Source organism: Mustelus asterias, chromosome 2, assembly GCF_964213995.1.
Source record: "Mustelus asterias chromosome 2, sMusAst1.hap1.1, whole genome shotgun sequence".
Lineage (NCBI taxonomy): Eukaryota > Metazoa > Chordata > Chondrichthyes > Carcharhiniformes > Triakidae > Mustelus > Mustelus asterias.
The window spans coordinates 153,069,364-153,092,174 of NC_135802.1; the positions used below are offsets into that span (position 1 = coordinate 153,069,364).

General features: G+C 45.7%; 1 protein-coding gene across 1 annotated transcript in view; it reads right to left on the reverse strand.

Moving 5' to 3' along the window:
* Positions 1-2,264: 2,264 nt before the first annotated feature.
* The window catches only part of slc6a18 (solute carrier family 6 member 18), a 49,750-nt gene continuing 29,203 nt past the window's right edge, over positions 2,265-22,811 (reverse strand). The window contains exons 8-12 of the mRNA XM_078200736.1: positions 21,057-21,213; positions 13,901-14,105; positions 9,656-9,815; positions 3,892-4,054; positions 2,265-2,450 (exon numbers count right to left, since the gene is read on the reverse strand). Of these exons, the coding sequence (XP_078056862.1) occupies positions 2,265-2,450; positions 3,892-4,054; positions 9,656-9,815; positions 13,901-14,105; positions 21,057-21,213 (871 nt within the window). The remainder of the gene's footprint in view (positions 2,451-3,891; positions 4,055-9,655; positions 9,816-13,900; positions 14,106-21,056; positions 21,214-22,811) is intronic.

Genomic DNA, 22,811 nt, shown 5'->3' on the forward strand with positions numbered 1-22,811 from the left:
CGGCCATTGTCTAAAAATTTGAGCCAAACCTTTCAGGAATGAAGTTAAAGAACAGTTCCACGTACAAAAGGGTGGTAGGAGTTTGGAACGGTCTTTCCCCAACTGGCTATAAATGCCAGAGGAATTATTGAACTTAGAACTGAATCATAGAATCCCTACAGCGCAGAAGGAGGCCATCCTTAAAGTAAAGTTGATTTATTAGCCACAAGTAAGGCTTACATTAACATTGCAATGAAGTTACTGTGAAATTCCCCCAGTCACCACACTCCGGCGCCTGTTTGGGTCAGTGCGCCTGACCAGCATGCCTTTCAGACTGTGGAAGGAAACTGGAGCACCCGGAGGGAACCTACGCAAACACAGGGAGAATGTGCAAACTCCACACAGACAGTGACCCAAGCTGGGAATTGAACCTGGATCCGTGGCGCTGTGAGGCAGCAGTGCTAACCACTGTGCCACCGTGCTGCCCCCATTTGGCCCATCGAACCTGCACTGACTACAATTCCACCCAGGTCCTATCCCCATAATCCCACATATTTACCCTCCTAATCCCTCTGACACTAGGGTCAATTTAGCACGGCCAATCAACCTAACCTGCACATCTTTAGACTGTGGGAGGAAACCGGAGCACCCGGAGGAAACACACACAGACACAGGGAGAATATGCAAATTCCACGCAGACAATGAGCCGAGGCCAGAGTTGAACCATGGTCCCTGGTGCTGTGAGGCAGCAGTGCTAACCACTGTGCCACCGTGCCGTCCCACTGAGATTGATTGACTTTTGTTGAGCAAAGATATTAAGGGATGTGAGGCCAAGATGGGCAAATGGAGTCGGATGACAGATCAACCACAATCTCATAGAATAGCAGCAGAATAGGCTCGAGGGGCCAAATGGCCGCCTTGCGTTCCTTTGTACCATTCAGAATGATAGGTTTAAGCCAAGGAAACAACATCTAATGATGATTGTGTCCAGTGGATGGACACATTGAGGGTAATTTTAATCGAACCCACCAGGTGGGCGGCACGGTAGCACAGTGGTTAGCACTGCTGCTTCACAGCTCCAGGGACCTGGGTTCGATTCCCGGCTTGGGTCACTGTCTGTGTGGAGTCTGCACATTCTCCTCGTGTCTGCGTGGGTTTCCTCCGGGTGCTCCGGTTTCCTCCCACAGTCCAAAGATGTGCGGGTTAGGTTGATTGGCCATGTTAAAATTGCCCCTTAGTGTCCTGGGATGCGTAGATTAGAGGGATTAGTGGGTAAAATATGTAGGGATATGGGGGTAGGGACTGGGTGGGATTGTGGTCGGTGCAGACTCGATGGGCCGAATGGCCTCTTTCTGTACTGTAGGGTTTCTATGATCTATGATTTCTATGAAACTACCAGGTAGGAAACTGGGCAGCACGGTGGCACAGTGGTTAGCACTGCTGCCTCACAGCACCAGAGACCCGAGTTCAATTCCAGGTTTGGGTCACTGTCTGTGTGGAGTTTGCACATTCTCCTCGTGTCTGCGTGGGTTTCCTCCGGGTGCTCCGGTTTCCTCCAACAGTCGAAAGATGTACGGGTTAGGTGGATTGGCCGTGCTAAATTGCCCCTTAGTGTCAGGGGGACTAACAGGGTAAATGCATGAGGTTATGGGGATAGGGCCTGGGTGGGATTGTGATCGGTGCAGACTCGATGGGTCGAATGGCCTCTTTCTGCACTGGAGGATTCAATGATTCTACCATGATCCACTCAACCTGCTGGATGTTACTTCCCATTGGTCCCAAAGTGGCAAGGGTGGTTCCACTTGCCTGGATCAGTGTGGTGATGATCCCCAGCATTTTGAAAGCCGGTTTATTAGATCAGACCAGTCATGATCTCATTAACGGCAGAGCAGACTCGATGGACCGAATGGCCTACTTCTGCCCCTATGTTGAATTCAAAATGCTCTCGCAATGTGGGGTTGATGCTGTAGAAACAGGTTCAACTCTAGGCGCTGCCTCCACTTATTCCAGTGAAAATGGGAGAGGTGCTATTGTTATCACAACCTAACTGAGGCCTGAGCTACTTGTGACCCTGAACAAAGTGGCAACTGGTGGGATTGGAGTGGTGAATGCGGCACCCAGATCGGAACAGACCCATCTCCACTACACAGATGTTCAGTATAAGTTAATTGAATAATAGCTAACTACCGAGAGAGTGATGTTTATGAATGATTTTCTAAAAAGTAGCTTCACAATAATACAATGGAGGATAAATGCAAATTGGAGTTTCTACTGCACGGAATTCTTTATAGGTGAAAAGCGAGGTTGTTGAAGGTGTTCTCTGCACTTTGGCTGCGTTTCCTGAGTTTAGATCTGATGAGGTGATAAAGTGCAGTAAGTGGAATAAATATAGAGGATAGTGTGGCCAGGAACACGCAGATAAATACCATCCAACTTGTATATTCCCTCTCTTCTTTCTTAGGGAACGCTACCTGTTGGTTTAAAACAAATCATTAGAAACATTTCTGTTGTGTATTTAAAGTAGTTACGGGCGGGATTTTCCAGCTGCGCTCGCCCCAAAGCCGGAAAATTCCGCCCAAAGTCAACAGACTTTTGCATGGTCCGCTCCGCACCCCCCCCCCCCACCCCCCCCCCCCCCCTCCCCCCCGCTTCGATTCCCGTAGTGGGCGGGAAGAGTAAATTCCATCCTCAGTAGTTTGCATCTGTGACGAAGATTGTGAGTTCTCACTATTATAGATTGACTGAGTCTTATATTTATTTATTAGTGTCCTAAGTAGGCTTACATTAACACTGCAATGAAGTTACTGTGAAAATCCCCTCGTCGCCACATTCCAGCGCTTGTTCGGGTGCACCGAGGGAGAATTTAGCATGGCCAATGCACCTAACCAGCACAGTTGGAGAAACCGGAGCACCCGGAGGAAACCCATCCAGACACGGGGAGAACATGCAAACTCCACACACACACTGACCCAAGCCCACGAATCGAACCCGGGTCCCTGGCGCTGTGAGGCAACAGTGCTAACCACAGTGCCACCCTCTCACAGAAGGAGGCCATTCAGGCCTCTGTGCAAGCGCAGATCACCTAGCCCCACTCCCCACCTTTTCCCCGCAACTTTTCCATTTCTGTTTCTATTCTTTGTGTGAAGATGTTTTTTCTTCAGGGTTTGTTTTTTTTCACTGGCTTAGTTTAAATTCTAACATTATGTTCCCTAGCTTCTGCAATCCCCTGAAGAAAGGAAGAATTATTAACTTTCTGCAGAGCCGATCACCTCCATTATTCTAAACACCACAATCTAAGCCTACCCAGATCAGGGGAATAGAACCCAAGTTCACCATAGCCATATCTTCCCTATATTAGCCTACTGAACCAAAGCTGGACTTCTTCCTGAGCCAAGTATTACCCCAACACGAATTACACAGGTTTTCTGTTCATGATGTCCATAGAAGCAGGGAGATTGTTTCCACTGGCAGGTGAAACTGGAACTAGGGGGGTATGGCTTCAAAATAAGGGGGAGCAGATTTAGGACTGAGTTGAGGAGGAACTTTTTCACCCAAAGGGTTGTGAATCTGTCGAATTCCCTGCCCAGTGAAGCAGTTGAGGCTACCTCATTGAATGTTTTTAAGGCAAGGGCAGCTACATTTTTGAACAGTAAAGGAATTAAGGGGTGAGGGGGCGGGTAAGTGGAGCTGAGTCCACGAAAAGATCAGCCATGATCTTATTGAATGGCGGAGCAGGCTCGAGGGGCCAGATGGCCTACTCCTGCTCCTAGTTCTTCTGATGAAGCCAATTGCCATTGCGCCATCATCGGTTTGCTTCCTGGAAGATGTTTGTTTAATCGTAACCTCCATATGAACTCATTCGCAGGAAAACTGAGATAGTGCCGGAGGTGTTTCAATATCATAGCCACTTACGTAGTTGGGATTCCAGGTCTCATACGATGAGTGATGCTGAACTTCAATCGCAACAAATGCCACAAAGACTGTAAACAGCAGCAAAGGGCTGATAAATCTCCAGGTCACGCGCCAGTAAAAGTTGGGACGTCGACCAGTCATGAATTCCAAGTCATCGCAGAATCTGAGAGGAAGAAGAATTTAATTTTCTGGACACGTTTAGTCCAAGTTCAAATTAAAGCTCAATTATTAAAACACATCAAATTAAATAGGCCCATTCAATCATCTTCTCATTAAAGCATTGTTATACATCGGATGAAAGTCAGCACGAGGTAGGATGCTTGTCTGTAACCACGATTCCCTACATAGTCAGAAAAAATCTAAATTTGCCAATGGGGCAAATTTTCCCACGGGAATCGGAGCCAGCGAGGGGCGGACCATGGGAAGGACTAGTGACCTCAGGCGGGATTTTCCTGTTTCGGGGCGAGCGCGGCCGGAACATCCCACCCTGATTTCTTCATTTGCTTTGGGGAGAAAAAAGGGAGAAAACAAACTTAGTGCAAAACGTTCTCACCCAGAGGGTGGTGGAAATACGGAAGGCGCTGCCTGAGAGGGTGGTGGTGGTGGCAGGTATTCTCGCAACATTTAAGAAGCATCTGGACGAGAACTTAAATCGACGAGGTAGACTGGGCTGAGGACCAAGTGCTGGTAAATGGGATTAGTATAGATTGGGTATTTGATGGACAGCACAGACATGGTGGGCCGAAGGGCCTGTTTTTGTGCTGTCTGATTCCGTGACTCTTACACTAAAGGACCAGCAGTTTATCCACAATTAAATAAATATGCCTGGAGACCCTGGGTAGATCCCGCTCTGTTGCCCCTTAATTTTGGGGGGTGCATCCTCAGTTTCTGAGGGAGATAAGGGCCAAAGGGCTGGGACTGCTGGCTATAGTCTTTCAATCCTTCTGGGGTGATTGTAAACATTGCCGCCTTGTTCAGAAAAAGTTCATAAAAGGGAAGGATAAAGCTAGTAACTTCAGGCCCAGTTAGTTTCACGTCAGGGGTCGGGAAGCTGTTGAAGATGATAATACTGGTGAAAATGAATAGCCGAGAGAGCAAACATTGATTAATGAAGGAGAGTCACTGTGGATTAGTCGTGGGGAAATTTGTGTTTGACTAACGTGATTGTGTTTTTTGATGAGGGAACAGGATGGGTGAGTTGATGGAGGCGGCACAGTTGATGTGTCAATGGATTTTGGAAAGGCATTGAATATCAATTATTTAGCTTGTTAGCAAAACTGAGGTCAAAGCAAGAAAATGGACAATAGCAGCATCAAAAAATATTGGCTAAGGATTTGGCAACAGGGTGAATTCCTGTTTAGCGACTGGGCGGGACTATATAGTCCAATCCGCTGAGGTTCAGTTCTAGGACTGTGGCAGTTTCTAGCACCCATTAATGAGTTGGTCTTGGGAGCAGAGGGTGCCCATGTGCAGTCTGGAGATGAGACGCCATTTGAAAGTGTAGCGGGCACTGAGGAAGACAGAAATAGACTGCAAGAGAACATAGACTGGCCGGTAGAATGGGTGGACATGTGGCTGATGTAATTAAGTGCAGCAAAACGTGAGGATATCATAGAAACGCTACAGTGCAGAAAGAGGCCATTCGGCCCATCGAGTCTGCACCTACCACAATCCCACCCAGACCCTACTCCCATATCCCTACATATTTACCCACTAATCCCTATAACCTATGCATCTCAGGACACTAAGGAGCAATTTTAGCATGGCCAATCAACCTAACCCGCACATCTTTGGACTGTGGGAGGAAACCGGAGCACCCGGAGGAGACCCACGCAGGCACGAGGAGAATGTGCAAACTCCACACAGACAGTGACCCAAGCCGGGAATCGAACCCAGGTCCCTGGAGCTGTGAAGCAGCAGTGCTAACCACTGTGCTACCGTGCCGCCCATATCTGTACCATTAGGATGCATGAGGGAGACAATATACTCTGAATGGGATGATATTAAAGAAGGTGCGGTGGTACAGTGGTTAACACTGCTGCCTCATAGTGCCAGGGACCCAAGGTTCAATTCCGGCCTCGGGTCACTGCCTGTGTGGAGTATGCACATTCTCCCCGTGTCTGCGTGGGTTTCCTCCAGGTGTTCCGGTTTCCTCCCACAGTCCAAAGATGTGCGGGTTAGGTTGATTGGCCATGCTAAATTGACCCTAATGTCAGGGGGATTAGCAGGGCAAATGTGTGGGGTTAAAGGAATAGGGCCTGGGTGAGATTGTGGTCGATACAGACTCGATGGGCCGAATGGCTGTACTGTAGGGATTCTATGATTCTGTTCTGTGAAGAACAGAGAGACCGTGAGGGTATTTGTGGACATATTGCTGAAGATGATAAAACAGGTTAACAAAGCAGTTAATGAAACCTATGGGATCTTGGGCTTTCTATATAGAGGCAGAGAATACACACGTCAGGGGGTTATGCTTTATTAAACACTCATTCAGCCCCAGACGTAGCGCCATGTACAATTCTGGGCACCTTACTTTAGGAAGGTCGTGAAGGCTTTGGAAAAGGTATTTACTGGAATGGTTCCAGCAATGAGCAGTGACAGTTACATGGATAGGCTAGAGAAACTGGTGTTGTTTTCCTTGGAGCCAAGAGGACCATGAAGAGATTTCATGATTGTAAGCACATCTGTCAAGCGTTTAGGCAGACTAAATAAAGAGAAACTCTTTCTAAAGACTGAAGGATAAATAACCAGAAAGGACAGATTTATGATCAAAGAACAGCAGACGGCATAAAGGAAAATTGTTTTAAGTACGAGTGATTAGGTTTTTGTAATACACTGTCTGAAAGAGTGGTGGATAAGACCCAATAGTAACTCTCAAAATGGAGCTGGTAAACACTTGAAGCAGAAAACACAGCAGGGGTACAAGGTGCAGTCCAAAGATGTGCAATTTTGGGGGATTGGCCATGCTAAATTGCCCCTTAGTGTCCAGGGATTTGTAGGTTAGAGGGATTACCCATAGTGAATGTGTAGGGTTACAGGGATAGGGTGGGGGAGAGGGCCTGGGTAAGATACTCCGTCAGAGAGTCGGTGCAGAGCCGATGGGCCAAATGGCCTCCTTCTGCACTGTTGGGATTCTATGGGTGAGATCTTCCGGCCGTGCTCGCCCCAAAGCCAGAAAATCCCACCTGAGGTCAACAGTCCTCTGCATGGTGCAGCCCCGCCCACTACAATTCCCGTGGCGGGCGGGACGGTAAAGTTTTGGCCTATGATTCCATAAGAGAACAAGAAGTGGGGCTAACTGGTTTGTTCTTTGAAAAAGCCAGCACAGACTTTTGATGGGCTGAACAGACGTCTTTGGGGGTCAGTTTAGCTCATTTGGCTGGACAGTTGGTTGGTGATGCAGAGAGAGCATGGGTTCAATTCCTATACAGGCTGAAGTAATTCATGACAGTTCTGCCTTCTCAACCTTGCCTAAAGTATAGTGACCCTCAAGTTAAATCTCCACTTGTCAGCTCTCCCCCTCAAAGGTCATCTGGGACAATTTACTCAGTGCTGTACCATTCTATGATTCCAAGATTGGATAGGGCAACCATAAAAGGAAATGAAAGGCCTTTACTTGCTGCAGACATTCATCAGCCCCTGTTATTCCTGTGTAAGTCTTTCACCTCTAATTCAAGGCTTGATAAGGATCTACAACATGAGATGTTAACTTGTCCTCTTTTTAGTTGGGCGTTTTCAGTCTTTATTTTAGATCTCCAGTATGCATGGCTTTGAGAAGGTGAGTTCAGATATTGCTATTTCTGTTAGGGAAAAGTGTTAATGTAGGGTAGGTTACACAGTGGGACATTCCTAATTACCTGCTCACTGATAGATCAAAGGCAATCTGGAATGAATAAGGTTTAAGCAACTAATGGTGAAATGGGGTGGCTCGGTAGCACAGTGGTTAGCACTGCTGCCTCAGAGCGGCAGCGACCCGGGTTCGATTCCTGGCTTGGGTCACTGTCTGTGTGGAGTTTGCACGTTCTTAGAAATCTTAGAAATCCTACAGCACAGAAAGAGGCCATTCAGCCCATCGAGTCTGCACCGACCACAATCCCACCCAGGCCCTACTCCCATATCCCTACATATTTACCCACTAATCCCTCTAACCTACGCATCCCAGGACACTAAGGGCAATTTTAGCATGGCCAATCAACCTAACCCACACATCTTTGGACTGTGGGAGGAAAGCGGAGCACCCGGCGGAAACCCACGCAGACACGAGAAGAATGTGCAAACTCCACACAGACAGTGACTCAAGCCGGGAATCGAACCCAGGTCCCTGAAGCTGTGAAGCAGCAGTGCTAACCACTGTGCTACCGTGCCGCCCACGTTCTTCCCATGTCTGCGCGTTTTCCCCATGTAGGTTTCCTCCGGGTGCTCCGGTTTCCTCCAGCAGTCCAAAGATGTGTGGGTTAGCTGGATTGGTCATGCTAAAAATTGCCCTTAGTGTCAGGATGAGGGTAAATGCATGAGGTTATGGGGATCCCTATGGGGATAGGGACTGGATGGGATTGTGGTTGGTGCAGATTCGATGGGCCAAATGGCCTCCTTCTGCACTGTAGGGATTCTATGATATATTTTGGCAAAGGAAGTTTCCGAGGAACAGAATGGAATGGACATTTCTAATCAAAGGAGAAAGATCTTGGTTCAGGGGCACCATCCAATGGAACTGTCCTTTGACAGCACTTTCCAAACCCACAACTCCGACCACTGAAAAGGACAATTAGTGGATTGATGGGCCCACCAGCACCTGCAAGCTTCCCTCTCTACTGCACACCATTCTGACTTGGGACTATAATCATCTTTCCTTCACTGTCACTGGGTTAAAATCCTGGAACCCCCTCCCTACCAGCAATGTGTGTGTACCCACAGCACATGGACCGCAGTGGTCCAAGAAGGCAGCTCACCACCATCTTCTCAAGGCCACAGGAAACTACAAAGGGTTGTGAACATAGCCCAGGGGCGGCATGGTGGCACAGTGGTTAGCACTACTGCCTCACAGCATCAGGGACCCGGGTTCGATTCCCAGCTTGGGCCAATGTCAGTGTGGAGTTTGTACGTTCTCCCTGTGTCTGCGTGGGTTTCCCCCGGGTGCTCCGGTTTCCTCCCACAGTCCAAAGATGCGCGGGTTAGGTTGATTGGCCATGCTAAATTGACCCTAGTTTCAGGGCGATTAGCGGGATAATTGTGTGGGGTTACGGGGATAAAGTGGGATCGTGGTCGGTGCAGGCTCGATGGGCCGAATGGCCTCTTTCTGTACTGCAGGGATTCTTTGATTCTATGATCATGCATCCAGTGATTCCGTCTACACTTCCCACTGCCTCGGAAAGGCAGCCAGCATAACCAAGGACCCCAAGTGCCCCACACATACTGTCTTCCACCTTCTTCCATTGGGAAAAAGATACAAAAGACTGTGATCACGTACCAACCAACTCAAGAACAGCTTCTTCCCTGCTGCCATCAGAATTTTGGATGGACCTACCTTATAATAAGTTGATCTTTCGCTACACCCTAGTTATGACTGTAACTCTATATTCTGCACTCTCGCCTTTCCTTCCCCCTCCGTACTCGATGAACGGTATGCTTTGTCTGTATAATGCGCAAGAAACAATACTTTTCACTGTATCCCAATACTTGTGACAATAATAAATAAAATCAAAAACTAGGGATGGGCAACAAACAATAATTTTTAAAAATAGCTATTCTAGAGTTTGCTGCTTACTTATTGATCCCATACACATAAATAACCCCAATCAACTCGAAGAATGCAATGATCAGAAGAGGTAAGGCAGTTCCATAATTGTCAAAAATTGTCAGCCAGTAGCTCCCAGACGAAGTAGTGAAAATAAGTGCTATCGAAAAGGACACCAGACATATTATGGCTAAAGAAGGAATAAAAAGAAAAGTTGATTAGAACATACTTTGGCAAAACAGTTTTCTTATTAATGCACTGAGAGTATGAGAGCAACCGAAACCACACGGAACCGTATCAGCTGAATTTCTGTCAGTGTTTCTCGATGCTGCTAACCTCAGTGGAAACCCAGGCAAAACAGGACAAATTTCTTACCGTGGCGGATTGGGAAAAGGAAATTCTGCGGAAATTCGCCGTTATCGTGGTTGAATTTGAACTGTTTTCGCTCTGTAGAGCAGGGCAGCCTCGTCAGGTCCCTGAAGCTGGGTAAGGGTAACGTTGGGTGTGGAATTTTGGATTGTGAAAATGGTGCACTGACCATATGGTGAAAAGGATTGTAATTTTATTGATAAAATATAAAGGGAAGGAAGTTGCTTCTCACGTTGAGCTGAAGGCCTAGGATTGGCCTGAAACTGGGCCTCAGGCCTCATTAACGTTAGGTTCTACCACCTTGTCACACCTCCACAGGGAGTTTGTGCAATGAAAGTCAAAGCGTTTTACCTCACTAACAGTGGCCTGAAGTTAAATCTCCAGAGCTGCGGAGAAAGGGGATAGGTCAGGAAAAGGGACAGAGAGAAAGAGACCACGTAGAATCATACTACAGTCCAGAAGGAGGCCATTCAGCCCATTGAGCCTGTACCAACTGCAACCCAGCCAGGCCCTATCCCTGTAACCCCACGTATTTGCTCTGCTAATCCCCCTGTCACTAAGGGCCAATTTAGCATTGCCAATCCACCTAACCCACACATCTTTGGACATGGATGTTTATGAAGGCAATCTACATCTCCCAGTTCCAGCAAGTGCTTCTCAGTCACATGCTCTGATGTGTGAGATTGCGCTGAACAGGACCACCTCCCCTTCCAGCTTTCAGCACAAGAGATGGGTGGAATTTGTGAATTCTAATGTGGAGTGTGGCATTTTGAGTGAGTTGGCTCTGACTTATTTTACCGCAAGTGATAATTGGGAGCAATTGAGGGGGGAAAAGTCAAGCATAAGGTTAAGCACAAGACTTCTGGAATAGCAGACGGTGCGCGTGGTGATCGTAAAAACATTTCAGCTCTGTGGTAAGTCAGAAGAGTGTGAAGGATGGTACAGGGTCTCAGGAAGATACTGGGGGGATAGATTCACACTGATGTTGACGCAGAGCTGCTGAATGCTTTGTGAATCCTCTGCCTGTATCTTCACAAGAGCCTGGGATAACTCCCATTGACTGGAAGCATGTCCACCTTGTTCCTTTATTCAGCAAAGAGGTCAAATCAAAGTTGGGGAACAACAGGCCCTTTGGTCTCCTCTCCATCACTGGGGAAATGTTTGATGGGACACTAAGAGATCCACTTTATAATCACTGGGCAGAGGCCTTTAGAAATACCCTAAATTTCATGAGCAATATAGGGACGCTGCAGTTAAAGCTAGCAGGGATGTATTCATAAAACCGTTCAATAAATCAAAGAAAACCATTCTGTCATTGGTTAGATTGCACATTATTTTGGTCTCTGCGTCCGCTAAAAGACTTGGAAAAGGTTCAAAGGAGAACTATGAGAATTGTTATGTATTTGTTTATTTTATGGGGTATGGGTGTCGCTGGCTGGGCCAGCATTTATTGCCCATCCCTATTTGCCCTCCATTCCAGAGGGCATTTGAGAGTCAACCCCATTGCTGTGCATCTGGAGTCACATGTAGGCCAGACCGCGTAAGGACAGCAGATTTCCTTCCCTAAAGGGCATTAGTGAATCAGATGGGTTTTCCCAACAATTGACAATGGTTTCATGATCATCATTAGACTTTTAATTCCAGACTTTTTTTACTGAATTCAAATTTCACCATCTGCCGTGGTGGGATTTGAACCCGGGTCCCCAGAACAATACCCTGGGTCTCTGGATTCTGGTCTGGTGGCAATAGTACTACACCACCACCTCCCCATTATTCTTAGCTTAAAGAACGTTATGTAAAGGCGACCTGAAAGAGCTCTATATTATATAGAAAGGGCTGGAGTTCATACTTATTGATAGATTATTCCAGTTTAACAGATAGGGGAGGACTGAAGTCAGAATAGACTGGATCATAAATGCTTCTTCTTTTCAGGAGGATAATGAGCCTTTGGAAGGTCTAAAAAAAAGTGTCTTAAAGAAGGATCAGTACTTGACTGGGTTATTAATTGCATCAGAAAGAAGAAATGTGGTTTTACAGGTAAGATTGTCCACGTGATCTCCAGTTTGATTAGATGGTCATAGTGTGTTGATACTATGCTATTTTGATATAATTTATGTTTATGGTGGGGTTGCTTTAAGAGAAATTGTTTTGTTACAAGAATTGAATTGTCTGCTAAGCATTCAACAGATGCTAAGAATGTAGGTTAATAACTGATTTTAGCTAGGGGTGCACTACTTTGTAGAGTTTTGTTTATTTAGGTTCTCCTGGGATTTTAGACTAGGTACGCAGAGTCATGTGAGGTTTTGATTAGTTTGATTGACAGAGACAGAATCATGTGATTAATGGGAGGAGATAAGCTTTCAGTAACAAAACAGTTTCATTTTCATTTTAAAACCAAGCAGTTGCTGCCTGGGGCTACCAGAAGAATGCATTATCTCTCTCTCTCTCTCTCTCCCTCTTTCTCTCTCTCCCTCTCTCCCTCCCTCCCTCCAAAGGCTTTCTGAAAGCTCCAAGCCTAAGTAACCCAAGTAAAAGCAATTATGCCTGTGTTTTGCTACTAATTTTAAAGAGAGGTTTAAGTCTATAAGAGTTGCTGGATTGGAACTAATAGAGATAGGTTAGTAGTTAAGAATTGTATCTTGTCTTGTTTAAGTATTGTTAAATTGTTAAAGGTTAAGCTAATTCATTTGTTATCATTAAACTGTGCATTTAAATAAAGTTTGTTTTGATGAAAGCTTCCAGTTTGTACCTGGATTGAAATATCTTAACCTCACATTAATGCCAAAAATAGCAAATAGTTGGGGTCTAATCTGGCTTCATAATATACCTTGGGGTGTCTGATCTGATACTCTAACAACAGAGAGTCCAAGAGAAATTAACCAGGTACATTTTCTCTTATTGGCCCATTTTCTCCATCTCCCAGGAGATTGAGGAATGCCGGGAAGTGTCTGGTCCTGATGTTGGAGCCATGATGAGTATTGGACAGGCTTATTGCCTCTGATGGCCCTCCTCCAATGTACGAGCAGGCAGACTGAGATGTATTTTGAGAGAGGAAACCTGCTGTGAATTGTTATGGACTGTAGGAATTTCCTCAATGCTTTTCTGATCAACAGCGTGAAACTGTTGGGAAAAAGGAACTACACTGGGAAAATCTCTCTTAATCAGCTCCTTAGGAGTCCCCATTAACACTTTGAGATACCCATCCGTCAGCAACCTTTCTAACTCCCCCCTCCCCCGCAAACCTACCTCAGTTTTATTATTTTTATTTACCTTAAGTCCAAGTGTCCATTTTTATTTTAGAAATTTCCCACCAGATCACTTTCCCGTAGGAAGTGCTTCTTCCCAGCAATGCAGTGGAAAGAATCTTAACTCTGCTATTATTGGGAAAAGATTTACAGTTTGATCACTTCTTGAAAGTGACGTATATTTTAGACTATAGGCTTTACAAGACCATTGGAGTAATGCTAAAATCGAGAATATCTTGCAGAATTGGGCTTATTAGGATGACTTTATCCAATGCAGAACCAAACTTTCTTGTTGTAAAACTTTCCCGTTGGTTAGGACTGCTGCCTCACAGCACCAGGGACCCAGGTACAATTCCAGCCTTGGGTGATTGTCTGTGTGGAGTTTGCACGTTCTCCCCCGTTCTGCATGGGTTTCCTCCCACAGTCCAACGATATGCAGGTTAGGTGGATTAGCCATGCAAAGTTGCCCCTTAAGAGTCCAAAGATGTGTAGGTTAGGGAGGTCAGCAGGGTAAATACATGCAGATATGGGGATAGGGGCTGGGTAAGATGCTGCATCAGAGAGTCAGTGCAGATTTGATGGGCTGAATGGCCTCCTTCTGCATGGTAGGGATTCTAGTTTCTAAGATTTGACAAATGGTGCAATGAGATTGACCATTTACCTGTAATAATTTCTTTGGGAACACATTTTGGAAACAGCTTTAGGTCCAACACAGGAGTGAGAATTCCCTCGATGTTGCCAAACATGGATGACAGGCCCAGATTGAAGAGCATGATGAAGAAGAGGATGGCCCAGAGTTGAGAAACAGGCATTCGGACAATAGATTCAGTAAAAGCTATGAAGGCCAGGCCAGTGCCCGATGTGCTCTGAACAAGAAAAGAAGAAAAAGGATGTCCTCAAACATTTTGTTTTCTAAACCAGCAAATCAAGAGAAACATTAACATAAACTTTGGTTGGTTTTTTTTGGTAATTATTTCATGGGTATCGCTGGCAATGCCAGCACCTGTTGCCCATCCCTAATTGCCCTTGAAATGAGTGGCTCGCTCGGCCATTTCAGAGGGTAGTTGAGAGTCAACCACATTTCTGTGGCTCTGGAGTCACATGTAGGCCAGACCAGGTAAGGATGGCAGATTTCCTTCCCTAAAGGACATCAGTGAACCAGATGGGTTTTTACAACAATCGATGGTTGTTATAAATTGATGATCGATGATCATGACACGATGGCACAGTGGTTGGCACTGCTGCCTCACAGCACCAGCGACCCAGGTTCAATTTCTGGCTTGGGTCACTGTCTGTGTGGAGTTTGCACATTCTCCCCGTGTCTGCGTGGGTTTCATCCAGGTGCTCCGGTTCCCTCTCACAATCCAAATATGTGCAGGTTAGGTGGATTGACAATGCTAATTTGCCCTTTAGTATTCCAAGACGTGTATGTTAGGGGAATTAGCGGGGTAATTACATGGGCTTATGGGCCTGGGTAAGATGCTCTTTCGGAGAGTTGGTGCAGACTCGATGGGTCGAATGGCCTCCTTCTGCACTGTAGGGATTCTATGATTACTGAAACTAGTTTTATATTTCAGATTTATTTGTTGACTTTGATTTCCACCAACTGCCATTCGAACCCATGTCCCCAGAGCGTTAGCCTGAACTTGCGGACTGTCAGCCCAGTGACATGACCACTACACTGCTTCCTCCTGGCCCTAAGACATGGAGTGTTCCACCTTTGAAAGGATTGCCAGAATCTGCTTTCATTACAATGGACAAAAACCAAAGGTTTTGTTTATTTTTGTATTTCCTGTGAGCAGACAGCATCCTCCTAAGTCTGGGTTGTATCCATCATAGAAACCCTACAGTGCAGAAGGAGGCCATTCGGCCCATCGAGTCTGCACCGACCACAATCCCACCCAGGCCCTACCCCCACATATTTACCTGCTAATCCCTCTAACCTACGCATCTCAGGACTCTAAGGGGAAATTTTTAACCTGGCCAATCAACCTAACCCGCACATCTTTGGACTGTGGGAGGAAACCGGAGCACCTGGAGGAAACCCACGCAGACACGAGGAGAATGTGCAAACTCCACACAGACAGTGACCCGAGCCGGGAATCGAACCCGGGACCCTGGAGCTGTGAAGCAGCAGTGCTAACCACTGTGCTACCGTGCCGCCACATCACTCTGACTGCATGGAGCTCAGTGTTGCACTGTATTCTCACAGAGGTCTTCTTAATTCTTATTACATAATGGGGAGGAGGAGGTTTGGACTGTGGAGTTTTGACTCCACCACACCCAACTTTTCTTTCAATAGGTTCCCTGTCCACAGCCACAGTGACGGATAAGCTGGGCTCCCTGTGTTCTGGTGTTTGCCATGGCTACAACAGCTGATAAGGAAGGCGAGATAAGGAGAGTAGGGGTGGGTAAAGGGTTGCAGATCTTGGAGAGAGGGTCTGATCCCTCGTCCTGGGGGGGAGCCAGCTCTCCATGGGGAAGGGTGTCAGATTCTCAATTCCAGGAGGGGATGTCTGCACCTTTCGTGACCCCAGGATGTCCCAACAGGTGGACAAGGTGGTCAAGAAAGCACATGGAATGTTTTCCTTTATTGGCAAGGTATTGAGTACAAAAGCAGGGATGTAATGATAGGACTGTATAAATCAGTGTAAGACTGTATAAAATGCTTTTTAGGCCATAGCTGGAGTATTGTGTACGGTTCTGGTCACCACATTACACAAAGGACATAATTGCTCTGGAGGGAGTGCAGAGAAGATTTACAAGAATGTTGCCAGTGCTTGCAAATTGCAGCTATAAGGAGAGATTTGATGGGCTAGAATTGTTTTCCTTAGAACAGAGGAAGCTGAGGGGTGACCGAATTGAAGATTACAAAATTATAAGGGACTTACATAGAGTATCTAGAATCGTAGAATCCCTACAGCGCAGGAGGAGGCCATTTGGCCCATCGAGTCTGCACCGACCACAATCCCATCCAGGCCCTATTCCCGTAACCCCACATATTTACCCTGCTAATCTCCCTGACACTAAGGGACAATTTAAGCATGGCGAATCAACCTAACCTGCACATCTTTGGACTGTGGGAGGAAACCGGAGCACCCGGAGGAATCCCACGCAGACACAGGGAGAATGTGCAAACTCCACACAGACAGTCACCCGAGGTTGGGATTGAACCCGGATCCCTGGCTCTGTGAGGCAGCAGTGCTAACCACTGTGCAACCGTGCCGCCCCATTACCGGGGGCGTAGATTGGTAGAAGGATTAGAGGGGACATCTGTTGCAAATCTTTTGCCTCTGCTTTCTCGACCTCACAGACTGTCTTGGTGAATCTCCAACTCCTACTTTGAACACACTTATATCTTGGAAAGATTGGCATCGTAACAGCAGATTCACAGAACTGTTATAACACAGAAGGAGGCCATTTGGCCTATCATGTCTGTACCGGCTCTCCAAACAAGCATCATGACTTAGTGTCATTCCCCTGCCTTAGTGTCGTAAACCCCTGCACATTGTTTCTGTTCAAGTAATGCCCTCCTTGAATGTCCCAATTGAACTTGTCTCCACCACACCTCCAGGCAGTGCATTCCAGGCCCCAACCACTCGCTGTGTGAAAAAGCTTTTTCTCACATCACATCACATTGGATTCTTTTGCAAGTCACTTTAAATCTGTGCCTTGTCATTTGCAAACCCTTTACAAGTGGGAGTAGTCTCTCCCTATCTACTCTGTTTTGCTGTGTGTCTCTTTCTAATATCAGCATAATGTTCATTTTACTGAGGTAAAATATACAGGGTAAAAGTCCTAGAGATATAAAGCAAATAAGGTTGGAACCTAATTGGCAGGTTCTGATAATTTATATTGCTCGATCTTTGCTCTTGTGTTTTATGGTGTTACCTGAACCTTTGACTAAATTACAATCTGACTTCTTGCTCCTTATTATTCATAATTCCTTTTTTAAAAAGAAAAGAAAGACTTACATTTAAAAAGCACTTTTTACAATGGCGGGACACCTCAGAGACTTTCTGAGGTGTGACCACTCTTGTAATGTAGGAAACACAGCAGCCAATTTGCACACAGCAAACTCCCACAAACAGCAATGTGATAATGACCGGATAATCTGATTTTGTGATAATGACTGAAGGATAAATATTAGCTCGATAAATATTGTGCAAACTGTCCAAATGTGTGATATCTGTGCCCACTCATTTGCAAACCCTTTACGAGTGGGAGTAGTCTCTCCCTATCTACTCTGTCTTGCTCTGTCTATTTCTAATATCAGCATAATGTTCCTTTTACTGAGGTAAAATATCTAATTTAGGAAGTTATTTCAGTTAAGTCTTCACAGCGGAGCTGTTAAATTTTAAAGTTTGTTTTTTAGTGTCACAAGCAGGCTTGCATTAATACTTGTGGCTGAATGGTCTGCAGAGGTTTACCTTTTAATATGCTGAAAATCTTCAATCAAACAAACCTGATTTTTGGTTAAAGTTGTTTTTTTCACTATGCTGGGATTTCTTGTGGCCAGTGGTTTAGAGCTCGTCAATGGACACGAATGTCAGATGTAATAGCCTGTCCTTGGCACAGAGGAGTTCTATACACACTTTTGGAACCAGTGTTCCTTATCTGGGCATTGGAATGTCAACAATATGCACTTAAGGGGAATTGATATTATGGGGTCTGGAGTGACCAATAAACTACTCTGACTCTGTTTGATGGACCTAACCGAACGATGCACTTGGAGTTCCTGAGCAATTCCTTGGCTGATTATCAAGGAACTGTTAGTGTTTAACTCTGCCAACACAAAGAACTTGTTCAGACAGGCAGTGTGAAGAACCCGAGGGCCAAGCTTACAAGGAGAGACAACATCTGGAAGAAGAAAACAAAGGATTGATTCCATGTAGCAACAGAATCCTGGCCAGGTTTTATTTGCAAGTGGAAATCAACCTTAAGTTAAGTAAAGTAATGGATAGTGAGTATTTGGTTGATGCACTGCAAGCATTTATTGTTGTTTAAGTCGCTACAGACTAAAGGAAATTGTGTTTAAGTATTTAAAGTCGATTTTGTGTTTTTATTCACTACAGAAATTAAAACACACAGGTTTGGACAACACACTGCAATGAAGTTACTGTGAAAATCCCTGAGTTGCCACACTGAGGGAGAATTTAGCATGGCCAATGCACCTAACCAGCATATCTTTCGGACAGTGGCAGGAAACCAGAGCACCCGGAGGAAACCCACGCAGACACGCGGAGAACGTGCAAACTCCACACAGACAGTGACCCAAAATCGGGAATCGAACCCGGGTCCCTGATGCTGTGAGGCAGCAGTGCTAACCACTGTGCCACCGTGCTGCCCGTTATTGCAAAAGGAGCATTTTCTCGATTTTCTTTTGTACTCCAGCCCAACAATGTAGCTTATCTCCAAAGATCAGTGTTGGTGCATCACTGCCATCTCACATGACCTGCCAGAGAAGCCCCTGACCATTTATCGGTGTGGGTTGGGATTGGGATGAAGTCACTCTGTTTCACATGGATTCATTATAACCTGCAAGGTGTGAGCAAAATGCCATCCCATCTGAGTCAGAGCAAAGTATTTGCCAGGAGGGTTGATGGGGGAGGCACAGTTGATGCTATGTATGTGGACTTTCAAAAATTGTTTTATAAAGTACCACACAATAGACTTGTTAGCAAAATGGAAGCCACGGGGATTAAAGGGGGAATTGCTGCATGAAATTAGCTAAGGAACAGGAAGTAGCCAATAGTGATGAGTGGCTGTTTTGCTGACAGTATAGGATTATGCAGTACTGTTCCACAGGGTTTGGGATTAGGATCACTGCTCTTTGTGATAACTATTATTGATCTGGACCTGGGTCTACAGAGCATAATTTAAAAGTTTGCAGATGACACAAAACTCATAAACAGTGAGAGTGACAGTAACAGGCTTCAGGAAAAGACTGGTGACATGGACAGACACAAGGCAGATTCAGTTTATTGTAAAGAAGCATCCCATTTAAGACAATAAGACAGAAAAGCAGAAATCGGCCATTTGGCCCATCAATTCTGCTCCAACATTCAATGAGATCATGATGGATCTGATATGATAATCCTCAACTCCACTTTCCCCCCTTATCCACATAACCCTTGAATCCCTTACTGGTTAAATGGGAGTGCCCAGTAAGTTGCCTGACTGATTTTGGAAAGAGTGAAGAGAGACAATATAAAAGAAATGGTTCAATTATAAAGGGGTTCAAGGGACTGAGAAACTTCGGCTATATGTGCACAGCTCTGTGAAGGTGTCAGGGAAAGTTGCAGAGACTGTAAAAAAAGGGGCAAATGGACCCGTGGCCTTATTAATACATGATGTGGAGATGCCGGCGTTGGACTGGGGTAAACACAGTAAGAAGTTTAACAACACCAGGTTAAAGTCCAACAGGTTTATTTGGTAGCAAAAGCCACACAAGCTTTCGGAGCTCTAAGCCCCTTCTTCAGGTGAGTGGGAATTCTGTTCACAAACAGAGCTTATAAAGACACAGACTCAATTTACATGAATAATGGTTGGAATGCGAATACTTACAACTAATCAAGTCTTTAAGAAACAAAACAATGTGAGTGGAGAGAGCATCAAGACAGGCTAAAAAGATATGTATTGTCTCCAAACAAGACAGCCAGTGAAAACTCTCTCCACTCACATTGTTTTGTTTCTTAAAGACTTGATTAGTTGTAAGTATTCGCATTCCAACCATTATTCATGTAAATTGAGTCTGTGTCTTTATAAGCTCTGTTTGTGAACAGAATTCCCACTCACCTGAAGAAGGGGCTTAGAGCTCCGAAAGCTTGTGTGGCTTTTGCTACCAAATAAACCTGTTGGACTTTAACCTGGTGTTGTTAAACTACTTATTAATACAGACATGGAGTACGAAATAAAGAGAGTTATATTAAATAAAAACAGAAAATGCTGGAAAAACGCAGCAGCCGGAGTCTTATCACCATTCACGCTGGCAGGAGTTTCCCATCCCGCTGCAGTGAATGGAGATTTGGCTGGCCGCCAAATTCTCTGACCTCGCTACAGGGGAGCATGGTGTGAATGGGATGGCATGGTGGCACAGTGGTTAGCACTGCTGCCTCACAGCGCCAGGGCCCCGGGTTCGATTCCCAGCTTGGGACAATGTCTGTGTGGAGTTTGCACATTCTCCCCATGCCTGCGTGGGTTTCCTCCGGGTGCTCCGGTTTCATAGAATCATAGAAGAATCATAGAATCCCTACAGTGCAGAAGGAGGCCATTTGGCCCATTGAGTCTGCACGGACCACAATCCCTCCCGGACACTAACCCCATAACACCATGTATTTACCCTAGCTAGTCCTCCTAACACTAAGGGGCAATTTAGCATGGCCAAGCCACCTAACCCGCACAACGTTGGACTGTGGGAGGAAACCAGAGCACCTGGAGGAAACCCACGCAGACACGGGGAGACAGTGACCCAAGCTGGGAATCGAACCCGGGTCCCTGGCGCTGTGAGGCAGCAGTGCTAACCACTGTGCCACCATGGACAAATAAATAAGTGGGAAAGTTTGCAGTGGAATAGGGAAAGAGCAGGAGAGTTGGACTACCACATGCCAGCGCACTGTTGATGGATCAAATGCCTTCTTTCTACCATTCTAGGATTCTATGATATGAACAGACCTCCCATTCTGAAATGATAGAAAGGTATACTGATCCTCTGTTCTCCTCTGCATCCTCCACCCTCTGGTCCAAGTGATTCTGACCTTATGGAACAAATTTAAAAATAGGTAAGCTTGTCACCAGTAGGAAATTAATAGCAATACCTGGTCAAGAAAGTCCTTAAGGACGCAATTCTTCAAACTCAGCGCAGAGATTCGGTCATGGTATGTAGCGTTTAGATCATCTACCCAACGAGAGTAATCCTCTCTTGTGACATTTCCATCCTGAATTTCGAATTCATTTGCAATGAGCAGTATATTCCTGTTGAGGGAATTTATCGGAAGTACAATGGTTAGGCAGCCACTGGCTTCATGAAAAAAATCATTTGGCAAACCTTTTATTTTGTCCATTCAGAAGGAATCAATAATAAGGTGAAATAAAATCAAGCCAGTTGCATCATTGCTTTGTTCAAAGGGATACCTTTGTATTTAAAACGTGGCAGTCAGCAGCAAGGCTTAACGTAGCTACGATTTTAGAGAGGAATAGTGTATTTTCCTAAAGGTTGGGGAGTCCAAAACTACAGGGCACAGGTTTAAGGTGAGAGGGGAGAGATACAAAAGGCCCCAGAGGGGCAATTTTTTCACTCAAAGGGTGGCGAGTGTCTGGAACGAGCTGCCAGAGGTAGTAATAGAGACGGGTACAATTTTGTCTTTTAAAAAGCATTTAGACAGTTACATGGGTAAAATGGGTTTAGAGAGATATGGGCCAAATGTGGGCAATTGGGACTAGCTTAGTCATTAAAAAAAAAGGTCAGCATGGACAAGTTGGGCCGAAGGGCCTGTTTCCATGCTGTAAACCTTTATGACTCTAATACTTGTCAATGATGAACTCATGGATTTTTCAGTGGAGAGTTTGTAACCATCTCTAGTTGCCTCTTTGTCCCCAATCCCACATGGCCCTTCAGTCCTCGCCACTTCATTGCCTCCTGAACCTCTTATTCCACAGCATTGCCACCATCCATTCCAAACCCATTCCTTCCATAGGATCCATCACCTAGATTCTTGATACACCTCCGCCCACCACTCTAGCACGCCCCCTCCATCCCCAACCCTCACCATCCACCACCAACAAATCCAATTACACAATAGTTGCTACCCACCTCACTGACCTCTGTCATCCCCTCTGTCAAATACCTGCCAAGGTTAGTGTTGCAACCCTTCCCCTCAAAATCCCTCCCTTAACATCGCCTATATTCCTCTAAACTCCTTCAGCATTTGGGGTGGCACAGTGGCACAGTGGTTAGCACTGCTGCCACACAGCGCCAGGGACCCGGGTTTGATTCCGGCCTTGGATCACTGCCTGTGTGGAGTTTGTACATTCTCCCCATGTCTGCAGGGGTTTCCTCCGGTTGCTCCAATTTCCTCCCACAGTCCAAAGATGTGCCTATTAGGTGCATTGGCCATACTAAATTGACTCTTAGTGTCAGGGGGATTAGAAGGATAAATATGTGGGATTACAGGGATGTGGTCGGGATTGTGGTCGGTGCAGACTCGATGGGTTGAATGGCCTCCTTCTGCACTGTAGGGATTCTATGATTCTATGTTGCTGTCTCCCAGCTCAATGCAAACCTCTTCCACTTGTTTATTTTCGATTCCCCTTAGTTTGGTTTGAAGTTTGCTCACAATGTCTTCATCAAGTGTCAAAGACACTCTGTGTGAACTGATCTCAGTGTCATATCTGTCTCACTCTCACTGGCCGCACTGACTCTTCCACCATCTCTTCCCTGCAATGTACACCCACCCTTTCCTGTCTGAACACATTTCTTATAATGGCCAGGGCTTCTCCTGTAATAACTTAATGTCCCGCTCTAATACCCTCACACCGTCTTTGCCCCAAAATTGCACCATGACTCCATCTTT